We start from the raw sequence: 17099 nt of genomic DNA, 5'->3' as shown, positions 1-17099 counted from the left end.
GCTACACATATCCTCTGATTGCTCTGCCTTCTCCCAGCCTCAGCTGCAACTCATTCCTCTGATTAGTTATTCTGGTCTGCCTGTCATTTCTCTACCCCTGGCTCATTGTATATATACTCACCAGTGCTTTTTGCTCTTCACTGGATCTTTCTGTTACTATTCCTGTTGTTTCCTCACCTTTCAGTCAAGTCATCTGTCCATGCTCCGAGCTATGTTCTCCTTGTGCCAGCCTGTAAGTTTTTTTTTTTTATATTTTCACTGTTTTTCATTAAACAATTTTAGTCACAATGCTGCTCCTGAGTACCGGTCTGCAAGGTGGTCCAGCTCTTGCTTCACAAATCATGACAAATAGTTTTCTTTTGAAATCGCATTAAAGTTCCACATCTTGTTAAATAATTTATCCTGGAGACGGTAAGAGGCTTTTTTTTAAAATACCCAAACACTAATTAAAAACTTTCTGGTCAAATTTAAGAGTTGAAATGTCTCTTTCTGATCATTTCTCTGTAAGGGACATGCTTTTGTAGCCTCAAAATATTTTTTAAAGCCCTTTTTATTGACTTTGAAGACTAATTAATGTAAATGAGATAGAAAAAGAAATGCTATAAGCTGCTATTTTACATCAGCATGAACAAGGTCACACACCTGCCAACTTTGTTTAATACTTAATATCCAGCTAAGGTTTTGAGCTTGTTTTTTTGTGTTTTTTCCCCGTCCATTTGAATACAGGAAACAACTGACCACATTTCATGATGTTTACTATGAGTTCAACATCCAAATTATGTTTAATACCATTTTTCAGCATCTAAATCTACAAAAACATACAAATCAGGGAGAGATAAACCACATTTTTTTATTTATTGCTTTCTTAATTTTTTGTTTTTGTATCTCGCAGTTCTTGAAGATGTTTTATTGTTGTGGCCCAATCATCAAAAATAAATAAATAAAAAAAAACGTTTTTTGGAGCAGGTTGTATGGAGTATGATTGTATGGTTGAATAATAAAAAATAAAAATAAAAGACAAAAAACACTTACAACACATCTCTAGGAGATCAGGACATGGAGCATTAATAGAGCAACAAGCAGCACAACATGGGAGAAACAGATATGGTTAAGGAGTACATGAAGACAAACTGAATAATCCAGTAGAGAACAATGTGAATCAGAGGTTGTATACAGAGTGAGGTGTGGAGAATGACATCTGATGTAGGTGCGGCAGTGTGGGATATGCTCTTCCCCTGATATATTAGTGTGTCCAACAAAATACCAGAATAGATAATGTATTACAAGTTGAATGAAGTTAGAAACTTAGACATCTAAAATTACAATGACCTGTTTCCTAATCCACTGATTGTATTCTCTTAAATTAATAAAACTTTGGATTTTGTCCATGTTCTCAATTTTTTTTTTCAGATTTATAGCATCCCCTTATGTTTTCTTTCTTTACAGGCACTGTGGCTTCAAAACGGGTAATTTACTTAAAATGAGAAATATCTTTTTCTCATCAGTTGGAGAAAAGACAAAAAATCTGAGGTTTGATTGCTAATCCTTTTTAATAGACCCAAGTTCTGTGTTTTCCCTTCTGATATCTTGTTTTGAATAAAACATCTTTTTTATTGTTTATTTTTTGCGGCTCTAGTGCCCTTTATTTCAAAGCAGACAGTGTTGAAATGGGGTGGAAAGGGGGAAGCTATTCGGGAAAGGTCTTGCTGGGTCCAGACTCGAACCCAGGATGTCTGCCATGCCCCATTTTTCCTGCTTTTGTCTAATAAATCAACAATCTGTCAGTTTGTGTACATTTTTTGTTTTGGCTTGCTTATTTATTTTAGAACATTTCATCAGTGTTTAAATATTTTTGGGTTGAACTTTCTTGCTTTACTTTCTGAGATGTAGGGTGTGATCTGCAAAGGCTATATCTTGAAGATTGACTTATCTGTGGTTAGTTTGTGTGAGAAATATAGATGTGTTTGTGTGAGACATCTTCATACATATGAACCTGAGTGACATCCCTCTTTTTAATAAATAGGGTTTAATATGATCTTGGTCAGCCCTTTACAGCTATAACAGCTTCAACTCTTCTGGTATGGCTTTCCCCATGTTTTAGGAGTGCATTTATTTTTGAACATGTGTGAAGGACCACACTGTTGTGAGATGCAAAGGCCCTGCAGTCTCCTCTCTAATGCATCCCAAAGGTGTCCTATTGGGTTGAGGTCCTGACTGTCCAGGCCAGTCAGATTTTTACACATCAAACTTGTTTATCTATGTCTTCATGGACTTTGCTTTGGGCATTGGTGTGCAATCATTTTGGAACTTGAAGGGGCCACACCCAAATAAGCATGAAATGATCCATTAATATTGATATGCTGAAACAGTAAAGAATATATTTCTCTGGAGCACAGGGGCAAACCCCAGTTTTTAAAACGCAGAGCGTTTCCTTTTTGGTGATGGTATACTGCTGTGTACCTATTATTAAAAAAACACCAGAACAGTGACATTGTCTTTCAATTTAGGTTTTAGAGACTTTGCATTGTCAAGGAAAGCTACTTTGAAACCCCATTTGTCCAATAGAACTCACAATGTATATGGTATATTGTGTTAGGTGTATTCCTGTTACTAATGAAGACAATTACCGCTTGCCTTCCTTTTTTTTGTTATATGCTGGGGTAGTTGTGCTTATTCCTGCATGAGCAAATAAACTGAATGTTAGTGACATAGGTTTATTTTCAATACAAGCTGATATTTCTTCCACTTGGTAAATTCACTTGTTATCTTGGTGAGAGGATTAGGAATGAAAAGTCTCTCAGTTGCCTCCAAAGCCCTTCGGGATTTATTGTTGAAGAAATTTAGCTTCCCCACTGCTTCTATCTGAATTACTATATCACTGTTGTCCTTAGCTGAAGTTTTGATACTTTCACGGTACTTGCAATTAATTAGGTTTATTGTACTTTGTTTTCTTTGTTCTATTTTAGTGAAACATTTACATCTTTACTTGTGGATTTGATATTTATTCTTTTACTCAAATGTATGGTGTCAGGAACGTACATACCAATAAGGCACAAGGACAAAGGTATCAACAAATATTCTCTCTTTAAGTTTCTCAAAGATAGTTTACAAAATCTGTTGAAAAGAAAATAATCCAATAATTTACAATGGGGCCCAATTGAAAATGAGCCAAACACAACAAAGAATAACAAACATAATTGCCTGTTTTCCAAACATGTGCATCCATAGTAGCAAACCACTGTTTCAAACTAATAAAAATACATGTTTTAAACCAAATGTGATGGTGTAACAAAAAAAAAACTATAATAATACTAACACTGAGAAATAGCTGCAGGTACCTCCACATTTGGAATACGAAGCTTTTCGTGTTTTTTATTAAAGACAATGTGTTTGGCCTCGGCTAAGGGTCTTAGTTTAATACCTGTGCAACAGGACACATTTTTCTCCACATTCAGATGGAAATGACAAACTGTTCTGACAACTCTACAGTTGAATACACCTATAAACAGCATTCATCAGTTTGTTATTATCATTTATATTAGCATTGACACTAAAAGAAAATAAACCAGTCTACCCCACAGCAAAAGGTAAAATTCTCTATCTGCAGCCACTGTACTGGATTAAAATTTCATGTATGATGCATTTTAAACTCAGTCACTATATTTTTGTAAATTTTTGAAAAATGCTCGTTATCATACCTGCTATGTGAAATCTAGCATTGATGTATGTGTTGACCTAGTATCAACTTGTTTAATACCCATGACTTTCTCTACGACTCATTTATGTGCCAAGGACTCCAATATTTGCCTACTGTTTGCAGTTAGTATTTAATGTTGCTAGAGCCAGTTCTTCTTGTTGGATAATCAATAGTCTTTGTAAAAGCAGCAGCAGCAGTTGATGTCATTAGAATGACATCATATTGGAAAAGTAGGGTATGGGGTGTGATAAGTTGTGTGGGGAGTAAAGTGAATCCTGGCTGGTGACTGCTAAAAAAAACCACCAGTGTATCAAAAATCTTTCTGTACAACTCTGCAAGGAGAGAGACAGAGAGGAACATGATAATGTGAAAAAAGGTGATGCACAGAAATTGGACATGCGTAAAGTCATGGCCATTGAATATATGAATAATTTCTGCTCGTATCATGCTAAAATACCATCACTTGGCAGGCTAAACCCTGATCCTATATGACAAAAACATTCAGAAAATAAACAGTTTTTTTTTTATTGAACTGTTTACTCAAAACATCAAAACATTTTTCTCTAAAACATCACCTGCCAGAATAAGCAGGTATTGACAAAACATGGATGGAGAATAGAGCTGCTTTTCTCTTTCTTTGCATCATATTTGACATTAGGCTTTTGTGGTCATGTAAATATAAGTATATTGTTACACTTTGGAACATATTTACTCAATCCAGCAGGTTTATGAGGCAAGTACCAACTTTGTTAAAGAGTTAGACATGAAATACTTGTATTTGAAATTATACCCATAGCTTATTCCCACGGTTGCTTTGTCCAATTTGTCTTTGAGTTCTTCTACTGCTAATGTGGAGGCTAACAAGCTCTTTTTTATGTTGATTTTATTGACAAAGATTACTATCTAATGAAGATGCTCTCAGTGTTTGGCAGTTTACAGAATTTATTATTAACTCTTGTAGTGTTTTCAATGTGGATGTTGGTAACACCGAGTTAAATCACAAAATGAACCCTTGGAGTTCTGTTGCAGTGTTGTCTCCATTAACGTGGTGAAAACTGCAATAATAGGAAATAATCTTAACACAAAGCCATCACACACAAAAATAAGGTGCATCAAATGTATACAATCCATATTTTGTCTAAATAAGCATCAATATGCAAACACCAATACGTAAACTATTATATGAGCAAACTTACAGCATCTTGATACTGCGATTCCTCATGCCAAGTTCTAGTGTTTACTGGCGGAAATGGGAAGTGCAAAACCGGAAGTGGACGTACGATTCTATTTTTCTTTTTAAATCAACATCAATTAAACATACATTTTTTGTCTAAACCTGCAATCCGTTTTTAACAACTTAGAAATATTTTTGTATTATTTATTTAAAACTATGAACTTCATCATTTTAAGAATTACCTTAAAGGCAACACAACTGTAGCAAAAAGTTTAGACATGATTGAATGATGTTTAACTAAATCTATTTCCTGGAATTATGCATGTTATGGCTTATCTGACTGACTTACTTTTCAGTCACACTGATTCTCTAGGGATTTGTTGAAGTTTTTTTCTATGGCTGCACTTATCATAAAATCTTAATGATAAAAGCAAGTGAAATGCTCCAGTCACCTTAACACGTGGAATTCTTAATGTTTTTAGTCATTTATTGATTTATTTGAGTCTGCAAAATGTAGTGTATTTTTCATAGTTTTCCAAACATCCCTGTGAGGAAAACACATGCTGTCTCTGCCAGTGTGAACACTGAACCAGTGCAGAGCTAGGTTAACAGTGTTTTATAAAGACCGATGACAACCACCCCACCCCACACACACACACACACACACACACACACACACACACAGATCAAAATGCTAAAATCTCCACAGGGACATGTCAAGTTACATGTTTTGGTTTCTTATCTTCAAACATGGGCCATTTAGTGTGGCAGGCGGCTTTAATTTTCTGCTACTTAGTGATAGCTTTATTAAGTAACCATAGGACTGTTGTGTACTGATCTGTGTAACACAGCCTTTCTTTAATAACAAAATAAAAAGTAAAAGTAAAAGCAGCTTTTGACCTGTTTGCTGTCTCTTTCTCTCCCTTTCTCATGCATTTCCTCTGGATCCTGAAGCTGAAGAGTATGCTGTTGAAGGTAAGACTAAGGCTTTTCTTCTCAGGCAGTCTGATGGCATTCCCCACTGCTCTCATGGCTGCTGATGCTACTTGTGTGTTAATAATGTTTGTCGTCCTTCTGCAGAGGGGCATTGTCAGTTTGGACTGCGGTTTGAAGTGACTTCCAGGGGGCCTAAATTCAAGTTACTGACAATAAAATGAAAGGGGTACATTTATAATCATAATTATCCCATTTAATCTAGTGTTTTTATTATCTGGTTCTTTGTTTTTACTTTTTATTTGGTTGTGATTTGTTTACAAAGATACAAAACTCTACTTGTCAATAGCACATATTTATGTTTTGCACAGAAATTATCAGGGCTGCTTGGCAACTTGAGTTGGCGTACCAGTCAGCAGTGTTTTATCAAAAATAACAAGCAAACTTGTGATTTAGAGATCAAATCTTTTGACTTTTCTTCCTTTATTTCTATACCCCTCAGAGGTGAACAAATGCTTTTAGTCGGTGCCCCTGAGGGATGTCATAAGCCCTTAGGCCAGGCGCTAAGCCTGAGCTGGATAGAAGAGAATTAATGGATAGATCAGTCTTCACTTGTATGTCTGCAGACACTTGCCTGTTTCACCTCTGCAGCTAGAGAGCCTCAACTATTTAAGTGAATGTGGGTGTCGGTTATTTAGGGTCTGAACTGGTGTCTAGCGGTGCTTTTACTTTCTGCTAAGATGAGGGATCCAATAGAAATCTGTATGATAAATGTTGGGCTTTTTTGTGACTTGTTAGTTACTGCTCCCACAGCCTGACATCTAGAGTATTGGGGACAGCAACAAATTACAGCGTCAAGCCCAGACTGCGGTAGATTGTGATGCTACATAAAGTCTCCATTTGCAGATGCAACTAAAGTATCTAAGTTTTAAAATCCCATATTTTTCCTTCAAATGTGCAGTTCACTTGGAGTTATAAGGAGCCTATCAATGAGCCAGTTGTTAGGTAGGTTTCCATTGGTGTTCACTTTTCCAGATTTTTATTCACCAGGACTATGATTAAAAATGAAACGGTCATTTAGATTCTGATGAATGTTGTAAAGCCATGGAACAGGTATATCTGCAATGAGTGACATAACTAATGTGTTCTTGTTTCTTAATGCTAATATCTCAGTAATTGTTTTTTGTTTTCTCACGAGTCAAAACTTTTTATTAAAATGTTGGAGGTATGTTAAGAGTTCCTAATGTGTTGTTGAACAAAACCGCTTCAAAGGAGTGTTTTAATTCTATTCTCACTAAGATTAGACTCAGGTGCATCCTTTTGGGCTCTATTTTTAGGGTCTACTGTTAGGTTTAATTGGGTTTGGCGGCTGCACGTTCAAAGACTGACAGAGACTGATGATGCAGAGAGAATTTAAAAGCCCAGATGTGGCAGGTGACCCAGGAAAGTGGATTATGGCCTAAGCTCTTTCACTCTAGATTCACAGTTCATGGCAGTCTTGTGTGATGGAGCTGGTTTTAGTGGCTAGCTTGCAGTTCTTTGATTGTTCACTGATAAATACGCAAATAAACGTACGTGGAGGACTATATTCCAAGTACCTATCAAGTTTATTTTGTTTCTTTCTTTTAAAGAGATGGTTGAAAACTAATGTCATTTTGTGTTGTATGACTTGCGTTATCGCCTCTTTGTCAGTGGTTGGTCGATTCTAACTGATTATCATAAGACAAAGTAATGAAATGAGATGAAATGTAGAATAGGTGGGCGCTGTTTTTTTTTTTTTTTCCCCAGTGCATGGGTACAGTTTAGTCCATGATTATAACAATGGATAAGAGGGAAAACAATTTTCTGGGTACAGGGACAAGATGATGGACTTAGTGACTAGCTGCTGTGCTTGAGTGAACAATGTCCTGAGCTGCCCACAGTGATCTTAATCAATGTGGTCGAGGCTAATGATCTTTTCTTTCTGAGTGATGCAGACCTCCAACTTAATCTTCCTCTCTGGGGGAGACAATAACTGTTTTTCAGCAGAATAACAGACAAAGGCTGAGTTTGCAGAGATACAGGATTATAGATTTAAGTGGAGCCTGTAGATTCAAGAGATTACTTTGGATCATCCAAACCAGATTATTAAATTTGTTCTTATTTGGCAAGGATAAATAAAACAGAACAGTAGGCAATAATGTTCATGTTTTCTAAGCATACATGTTTGTGTGTGTGTGTGTGCGTGAGTGTGTAAAGGAGATATTAAAGGTAGTAATTTACTGTAATAATATCAGTCTTGTAGTAACCTAGATTTTTTTTTTCTATATCAGCTAATCCACATACTCATGTAGGTAACATGTGGCTGTCAACTTCAGGTTTATGTAGCACACGGCTTTACTTTTAGAATGTTGGTATTTTTCTCAAAGCAGTTTTTTTATTCAGTGATACTAGCCTCTCCATGTTTTCCTGAATTCCAGGGAGATTAGTTATGTTCAAACAAAGCAATCAGTTTTAGGAAGATAACAAACTTTTTGAACATAGGAAACTGAAAAGGCTGGATTACAAATACACACAGTGACCTTGTTGAAAATGAAAATGGACCAATGGGAGCGAGGATAAAATGGCATCTCTCTTTGCGGTTCACAGCTTGCTTGTACTGCTTAGACCATAGGATGTTTCCTTTGTGTACCCTGCTTTTGCCAGATGTTGGATTAAGATTAGGCTTTCTCAGCTCCCAGAGGTCCAACCATGCCAACCTTGCAAAGTCCAACCCGCACACAAGTAGAGGTGACTGTGGCTCAGTGGGAAGTGTTGTCATCTTGCAATCTACAAGCTGTTGGTTCAATTCCAGCTTCCACCTGCCACATGTCGATGTGTCCCCACAAGGCACTTTAATGAGTTCCCTACTCATCTGTGTATTGTGTATGAATGTGTGTCCGACTGGGTGAATGTGGCTCTTGTGTAAAGTGTTTTGAATGGTCAGTATGAGTGCAAAAGTGCTATATAGATTCAGTCTATTTAACTCTTATTTTTTTCTTGCTAAAGTTCTTTGTTGTATCTGATCTTGAGTAATGAAATGGCCACCAGTTTTGGAGAAGCTCTAGATTTTCCAGTGGTAGCAGATGTTTGCTTCTCAATATATTCATACAGTACGTTACAACCATCAATATATTCCTCTTGTCAAGGAAGTGTCTAGCAAAGCACTATCCAGTTTGCTGTTGTAAGACATTGTTTAGTTAACTGAGCACGGAAGAAGGATCCACCACTTTACAACCATTTCAGTAAAGCAAGTTTCGATACCTGGTGGAAAAGACAAATAGTGAAAGAGAGACTGCGAGAAAATCTTGTGGCACACAATGATTGAGTATTGATACTGAAGCAACCATTTAATTTGCAACTTCCCATTCATAGCTCAAAATCTAAAATACTGACCAGCAGTTTTACACTAAATAAAATGAGTTTAATTTATTTATTTCATTTATCAATTTTTTTCTACCATTATTCTATTTTCAAAGACACTAAAAGGATGAGTTTAATGCTTCCTTTAGCCTGTAGATACAACACTTCTGCTTTGACTGAAAGGTAATGTTATGGATTTTAATGACTCAACCATATTTGCTCATCTGTTGTTCAATATTTAATATATTTACTGTAGTCAAACGTGAACTGGATAAATCCGTAGCTATCAGAGTTATAAAACACGGTTTGTGATCTGTAAAACTTTACTCTTTTTGTGAAAACAAAAAAAAAGACAATTTCCCTGCTGTTTATAGCATCAGAAGCGTCTTAGAGGGGGAAACTGTTAAAATGGTTTCCTCTTCCAAGGTTTCACTCAAACAAGTCAAATCTAAATCCAAATTAAACTACGCTGAAGACAAATCCTTCAAAACCTTTTTGAACATATGAAACCTTCACTCTTAATTTATAAAACCCCAAAAATTGGAATACTATTTTTTTTTTTTTTTTTTATTGTTCAAGTGAACACAATATTGTGTATTGCCATGTCTCATTAAATGAAGGTAGCGTTTTTGCTCTGCTTACATTTCTCAAAGTTTTTCTCACTGTACAAGCTAACTCATACACATAAAATATCACAGTTGCAACACTATGCATCAAAGAGGCATTTTATAAAGCTGTGTTTTTTACAACTATTAACAGAAACATGGGGATTTGCTGGATCAATAAAACAGTTTAGCAAATAATAAAGTTGTTTCCTAAACTGATATTTTCTCAAATTCTTAACTAGGTTGTTGTTGTTGTTAGCCTAACTTCTTCATGATATTTTTTCCCTTTTCTCCATACTGAAGTTGCTGACTAATGTCCACTCCAGGTCATTTACTGCTTCTCCTAAGTGAATGAAATTCCTTTAATGATTACAACATATCAGAAAAAGAGTAGAAATCATGAAAACTAGACATTTTATGGCATGTTTGTTCACATTTGTAAGGTACAAAGTGGAGCTGTGGATCATTTTTTAATGTTTTTATAAATGTGGCATTTTTCTTATAAACAGAGTAAATCGTATTCATTTGTTTTTGTTCATTGACTCTAGTGAGGAATACATTCATACTAAGTTATGGCTGTTTTTGATCTGTCAGTCAGGTTTTATTTCTACTTTTGATCAGGCTGTCACCCTATTTATTGTTTGTTATTGTTTATCATTTCTCCCTTCTTTTTTGTGTTAGACTGCCCTGATTTTCCTGGTTTCTATCAGTTCTTTCACCATATTTACATTCTTTCCTTCCATATGTTACCCTCATCCTCTTTATTCTATTGCAGCGAGATGCACCTTTAGGCTGGGTTTAGGGGATATATTGCTGAGCTCCTCTTAGGGTTTTTTTAAATTTATGGTTCTAGTGTGGACAAGGTAATGAAGCTGTAATGAATTAGAGGGCAACAGGGGTTTATGGGCTGGTGCCCCCCATGTTATCACAGGATGACATTGTGTCCATTTTATAATTTGCTTTCTCTGCATCGTAATGTTATTCAATTGCTAAACTATTAGAATACATTTTAAAGCAACCAAATATCAGACTTCATTTAACAACTAAATGTGTGCAAATACATTAATAACCCCCTAATGTTTTACAGAGAGCTTTTCAAATAAAAAGTCAAAGAAGGTGATTAACCCAAGAGAACTGTGCCTACAATGTGAAACCTGGCCCAAAGGAATAGGGATTAAGAGGGTACTGTCATCATTGCAGCCCTTTAGCAATTCCTTCTTCCTTTGCATCAGTTCATTCAGTTTCACTGGACATATCGAATAGAGACACATTTGCCTTCAGAAAATAGTCATGCCCCCTTTTACTTTATCAGTTACGTTGAGCCCTGATGTTACAATAATTTAAATCTAATTTTCTTCTATTTAATCCACATCAGTATCCTGTAATGACAAAGTAAAAAACAGAAATATATCCATTCAAGGAAAAAATCTGAAATATCATATTTTCATAGGTAGTCAGCCTCTTTATGTGATATTTATACTTTGCAAACAATTAAATTACTGCCTTCAGTTTTGGGGTTTGATGTAGAATGATTGGCACACCTAACTAGGTAATATTTTGCTCTTCTTCTTTTTAAATACTATCACACTTAATCAAGTTGGACGGGGAACATCAGTGGGCAACCATTTTCTGGTCTGTTCAGAGATGTTCAACTGTAGGACATTCACCAAGTTGTCCTCAAGCCACCAGTGTGATGCTTTTCCTATGTGCATAGGGTCATTGACATGCTGCAAAGTAAACCTATGACCCAAGCTGGGATCTGGAGCACTGTGACAAAGCTTTTCATTGGGAATATCTGTTTAGTTCAGTAAGAGTGATCATCATGTTCTTGTTCGCCTCTCTCACTAAGGCGTTCTCCCTTGATCGTTTAGTGACATGGTGAACAGCTATGGTAGTGATCCTGGCTGTGTTTCCTTAATTTTAGTGTTATGAAGGTCAGTCTGCTTCTAGGAAACTTCTTGACTGTAGAAATAGCAAAAATGCTGTGTTGCAGCAATGATGTGTCTCAGTTTCTCATTATCAGTCTCGTTTAATGTTGCACTCTCAGTTCAAATAAAAAGGTTCTGTTGCATGTGTGAATTAGTCGTGAAACCTTTCTCCTTTTTTCTTCTATCTGAAGGTCTATTCCTTCTTGCTGTCTCGCATTACTGTACCGACCTGAAATTTTAATCGACAGCCTACTGATGGCACTATAAAGAAAATTCGCCTGTCAGGATTGAGATCAATGGGCTTCTGAGATTTAAAAAACGGGTCTTTACATACAAGGTGATGATGAAAAATGAAATGCATGTTTGATGTTACAATTATAATATTTTGTCAGTGTTACTCAGCTAGCCCTTATTAAAGTCCTATTTAAAGAGCAAAGGGTTTAGATTGTTTGTGTTGGGAGCTGTGAAGTAGAAATGGGACCAATTTGATTGAATATTGTTATCTAGATACTGGTATAATTCTTGGATTGGATTCTTGGACTGAAACAACACCTCCTGTGCTGTTATATAGTGGGATTTATCCCTGGAAGGTTTGGTGTACCACCAAAGCGGTTTTTGCATATTTATATATAAAAATATCAATATTAATCTCAGAAACAGTATTTAATTAGTTGTTTTAATACATCTCAAGCAATTTGTCATTTTAAATGAAGTTTAAAGGTACGGACGGACCCAGTTAGGAAAGCCAAGTAAGTGTACCCAAGCTGGCTACATAGAGAACGCTCTGCTGCACAGCTTTCAGCTTTCTTTGGAGATATTTAAGAATTGAGGTGGAGAAAATACAAGTTAGCTGTTTATTTGCAGCTGTCTTTATGGATAAAGTCCTTTATGCCCCCGTACCCTTCCTCTCAATGGTCTATAATTCAGATTTAGCAGCTTTGCAACTGAATGTGAATATAGGTGTGGGGAGATCATTCTTATCCTTATGATGTACAATTAATTAAAAAATTATTCATACCCCTGGCAGATTTAGATTGACATTTATTTTTTCAGGGCTGCACGGTGGTGCAGTTGGTAGCACTGCTACAGCAAGAAGGTCCTGGGATTGACTCCCGGCTGGGGGTCTTTCTCCATGGAGTTTGCATGTTCTCCCTGTGCATGGGTGTGTTCTCTCCAGGTACTCCAGCTACCTCCCACAGTCCAAAGACATGCTGGTTAGTTTAATTAGTCTCTCTCAATTGCCCTTAGGTATGAATGGTTGTGTGCATGGTTGTTTGTCCTGTATGACTCTGTGTTGATCTGCGATATACTGGCGACCTGTCCAGGGTGTAAAATAGAAAACAAAAAAAAACTTAGAGAATGGCATGAGAAGATCAGAACAAGAAGCATGGACACAGTAGCAGGGAGAGAAATAGAGAGAAACAGAATTCTGGCCTTTCTTCAGAAATGGGGAAAAAAAGTCATATTTGTTTACATTTTAAATGTGTTTAACATTTAACTGATTGGTCCAGTTGTCTTTTTTAACAAATATTTCTTTGAATGTTGTTGCCTTTTTGCTATGATGCAGTTTATATGGTGGTTCTTTTTTATCATTTATTTATTTACACTCTGTTTCTCCTGTGTGCAGACCCATTTTTCATAGAGTAACAAAATAGGCATCTAAAAAATAACGAATAGCTGATCTGTCCTTTTCACATTAGTACAGAAAGAACCTAACTTTTGCTTCTCACACTGTCAGTGTGCTTCAAGCACTATGATGAGTTGTTATCAGAAACACCATAAATTTGTTCAGCATCTGCCACAAAGCGTCAGTCCCTACAGCTCTTATTTATTTATCTGTCACCAGAGAGGGCCAGAGAGGAGGAGCTCTAATGCCACTCAGTCTCAGTGCTAAGGCATGGGTTGCTTTATTTCTTGTCTTATCTGCTGAAGAGTGAGGAGCAAGAATTGAAGTAAAGGCGGGGGGTGGGTTGTGGGTTTATGGTTTGAGGAAAAATGAGGGTCAAAGAGCAAAGAGGAGTGGAAAAAGGAGGGAAAAAATGAAGAGTTAAAGATGAAAATAAACTGACATGAATCACCATTGGGAGGAAAAAGAGGGGAGAATTCAGACATCAAACTACCAGAATCCTTCAGTGAAAAGAGACATGGCCTAAATATTTCAGAAAGATTCATTGTTAATGACTGTTTAGTTAGGACAGACTTTCATTTTGTCAACAAAAATAGTTTTATACACATACGACAGGAAGAAAAAAAAAACCAGGATGAAAATAAAAAGTTACAATGAATGCATCTTAGAGGATTATAAAAAAGGCTGACTTTAGACCATTATTCAAACTGTGTCTGTCTAAATAATGTAAAACACAGGAACGTTGTATTTAAAATTCAGATTGTAGGTCTGTAAATTATAATGATTATTTAAATCATCTATTTAGGAAATAAAAAGTGAAAATGAAATGGAATACCAGTTCTGGTACAACAGATGGTATCAAAGTTTACATTATAAGTCTGGCCATTAAAATCAGCAATAAAAAAAGAAATCACAAGAAAACTGCAAAAATTTTGATTAATGACTTGATAGTTGGCAAATAATAAAATAGACTGAAACTGATAATTTGTCCATTTTGACTCTTGGCCCTACTGGTTCAGTTCATCAAAACATTTAATTAAACACCTCCAACAGCCAACAACAATATTAATCACGGCTCCTGTAACAGCAGGCAGAGTGCGAGTATTTCTGTATGCGCATACAAGCAAGAGTTGTAGTGGAGAGATATGAGTGAGCCTGAATCTGCAGATAGTTTAAGTTACAGCAACAACTGTTACACTTCCACAAGCTAAAAGCCGAGAGTCACGTTTGGTTTTCCTGCTGAGTGAAGTAAAGGAAATTGGATCTCAATGCAAGTTGTATCTTTGGTCCCTGAAGGAAGCTATCCTGCACCTGAAGGTAACTTGGTACAACACGCAAAGAAGAGAAAACCATTAGTTGTAAGAGTAATGGTAATCAGTAATGAGAAGGATGAATGTATGACAAGAATGTCTCAAACATAAATATCACTGAGCTTTTCAGCTCCAGTGTAACTTTGAGGAGCATAGACCTTTATAGACCTACAACACAACGCCCAAGTCCACTCCTTCAGTGCTCCTATCTTGCAACTTTTAGAGGCATCCCTTCTTCAACACACCAGAATCAAATGGCTGAAATCTCTTACTCAGCATCTTGTTCAGCTCAGCAGAGGTCTGGCAACGAGCCATTCATTTGAGAGTCAGGGGACATAATCTAGATAAATGACCCAAAATTTAGGACGCAAATAAAAAAACAGCCTAGTTAGATTACAGCATCCGGGAAGTTACGTTCCAGAGGAAGAAAAAAAAAAAAGCCTTTAGAGACCCATGGTTGGCAGCAGAATCCCTCTCAGTCAGCCAATAGATAGATTTACATGATGATGAGGTAAAACATCTAGTTGTTTAATGCTGTCAAAACTAATGTATTCAATCTCAGCTATTAAGCAAAATTTATATCAATTTGACACATTAAATCAGTCCAAACATTTTATTGCATTTGCTTTAGCTGGTTTATTTCTGCAGCTAAAAGGTCATTAAAAATGAGAAACATTCACATCTACTACTGTGACCATCCTGAGACACGGTAGTGACGGCAGCAACAGTAGCTTTATGTGTTTAACCTCTCACTATCTTCTCTTTCTTGTTTCTGTAAAGTAATATAGTTGAACTGACAATGTAAAGGTTTGGAGATAAACTGATAGTAATTATCACTACATAGGCAAACAGTTATTTTGTTTTATAACACGCTTATAATTTATGTTTATTTCTGTTCTTTCAGGTTGATAATAGCTGCAGTGACACACAAAAAGTTCCAGAATGAGGCTGTATGTTAGAGCGTCTTAAACAAGTTATGGTAATACCCTGTTCCTACAGTATCTAATTGTAAACATTCTGAGTGGAGATCAATCAGCACACTGTGTTGGACAGTCTGTTTGGAAGGCCAAATAAAACTAGACCCCCTTCGTAAGTGTAGTGAGGCACTGGAGGCATTCCAAAGAGTAGGAAGTATTGAAATGCTTCATAGTTGGAGATACACAGATCTGGGTTGTGGGCCCATTCTGGGGAAAGTCCAGGCTGCTTTTTTACCCCAAATTAAGCAAATGTTAATTTCTCATTTGTCTTTAGAAGTATTTTAGTTTGAGCCCACTGGTATGTGTGTATGAGTGAGACACTGTGCAGTGTGCAGGGCATAAATTAAGCTGCCAAACAGGCATGCTGATCAATGTGGCCCCATCCTGCAGACAATAAAGAAGCTCAGACTACCCCTTTGCCTTTGATTGAACAAGTGTTGCTGGTCCCATCTAAGCACAATCCAGGGAATTGAACGGTCAAAGTGGCTGGTAAAGAATATACATTCTTATACAGACTAGCTTAATTATTCTTCTATCTTAATGTCTTGTACTTTTGTTGTGCTGTGTAAAGGATTGTGATGCCACATATTCCTAAATATACTGTACCCGTTCATAGAAAGTCTTCTTCCACTTTTACTGCTTTGTGTTTCTCTGGACAATCTCACACAGGCAGTGAATGGATCTTTTCTATGCTTTCTGTCTGTATGTCCTGTCCATATATCTGGCTCTCACGACCAGTGTTGGAAGATTGTACAGTCAGCTGTTTAAAGTGAGTCCAGCATCCACCCACTGTTTTGGAAGCACATTTCTTCTTTTGTCAGAGTCACAACCTTAGGCAGAATAAAGTCCATCAATCGAGCTGTTCCTTTACGTTCCTTAGAAATGAAAATAGAGCACAAGAGAAAGTGTGTCAAAGCAAATTTATTAACACCATGTTAGACTAAAGGCATAACCATAAACTGCCTAAGGGTGTTGCCGCAAAATATGTTACATTTCTTTACCACTCTCAGGCACCAGAGAAAGCATGCTAAGCATGTTCAACGCCTTAAGTGGCCCCAGTTGAATAAGAAGGTCAGACCTCCACTTGTGATCCAGAGGATACAGAGCGGTTCCCATCTGGTTACTGACAAGAGCGGCATTACTTGAACTAAGTCAATGAAGAGAGCGTCTACCTGTCTTGTTTTTCCATTTCTCCTTTCCGTCAGCCAGGGCCCTAGCACACTGTTCATAGACTTGGCCAGAGGGTTGTCTGACCTTTTTGCTGAAATGTTAGGGCAAATTAGTTGTCAGAGTGGTGGACATGCCAGCCATGCCAAGACCCAGCAGTAGTCCCACACAGCTCCACCAACCATCTTTTTTTCTTTCATCTTGTGGGGAGTGTTGGATTTTTATTACAACATGCTTGCCCTTTCCATTTATACAGTGTTAGTCCAATGCCAAAATAAAAATTTCTTCTTTATTTCTGGA

General features: G+C 36.7%; 1 protein-coding gene across 7 annotated transcripts in view; it reads left to right on the top strand.

Moving 5' to 3' along the window:
• Nucleotides 1–17099, top strand: part of nrxn2b (neurexin 2b) — a 960343-nt gene that overhangs the window by 176800 nt on the left and 766444 nt on the right. For 6 of the 7 annotated variants that reach the window (XM_047385484.1, XM_047385482.1, XM_047385483.1 and 3 more), the window contains exon 3: nt 5826–5846. The exons of the other annotated variant lie outside the window; for it this stretch is intronic. In XM_047385484.1, the coding sequence (XP_047241440.1) occupies nt 5826–5846 (21 nt within the window). The remainder of the gene's footprint in view (nt 1–5825; nt 5847–17099) is intronic. 7 annotated transcript variants of the gene reach the window in all.

Source organism: Girardinichthys multiradiatus, chromosome 14, assembly GCF_021462225.1.
Source record: "Girardinichthys multiradiatus isolate DD_20200921_A chromosome 14, DD_fGirMul_XY1, whole genome shotgun sequence".
In the NCBI taxonomy this organism is placed as follows: domain Eukaryota; kingdom Metazoa; phylum Chordata; class Actinopteri; order Cyprinodontiformes; family Goodeidae; genus Girardinichthys; species Girardinichthys multiradiatus.
This window is presented reverse-complemented; position numbering and strand designations above follow the sequence as displayed.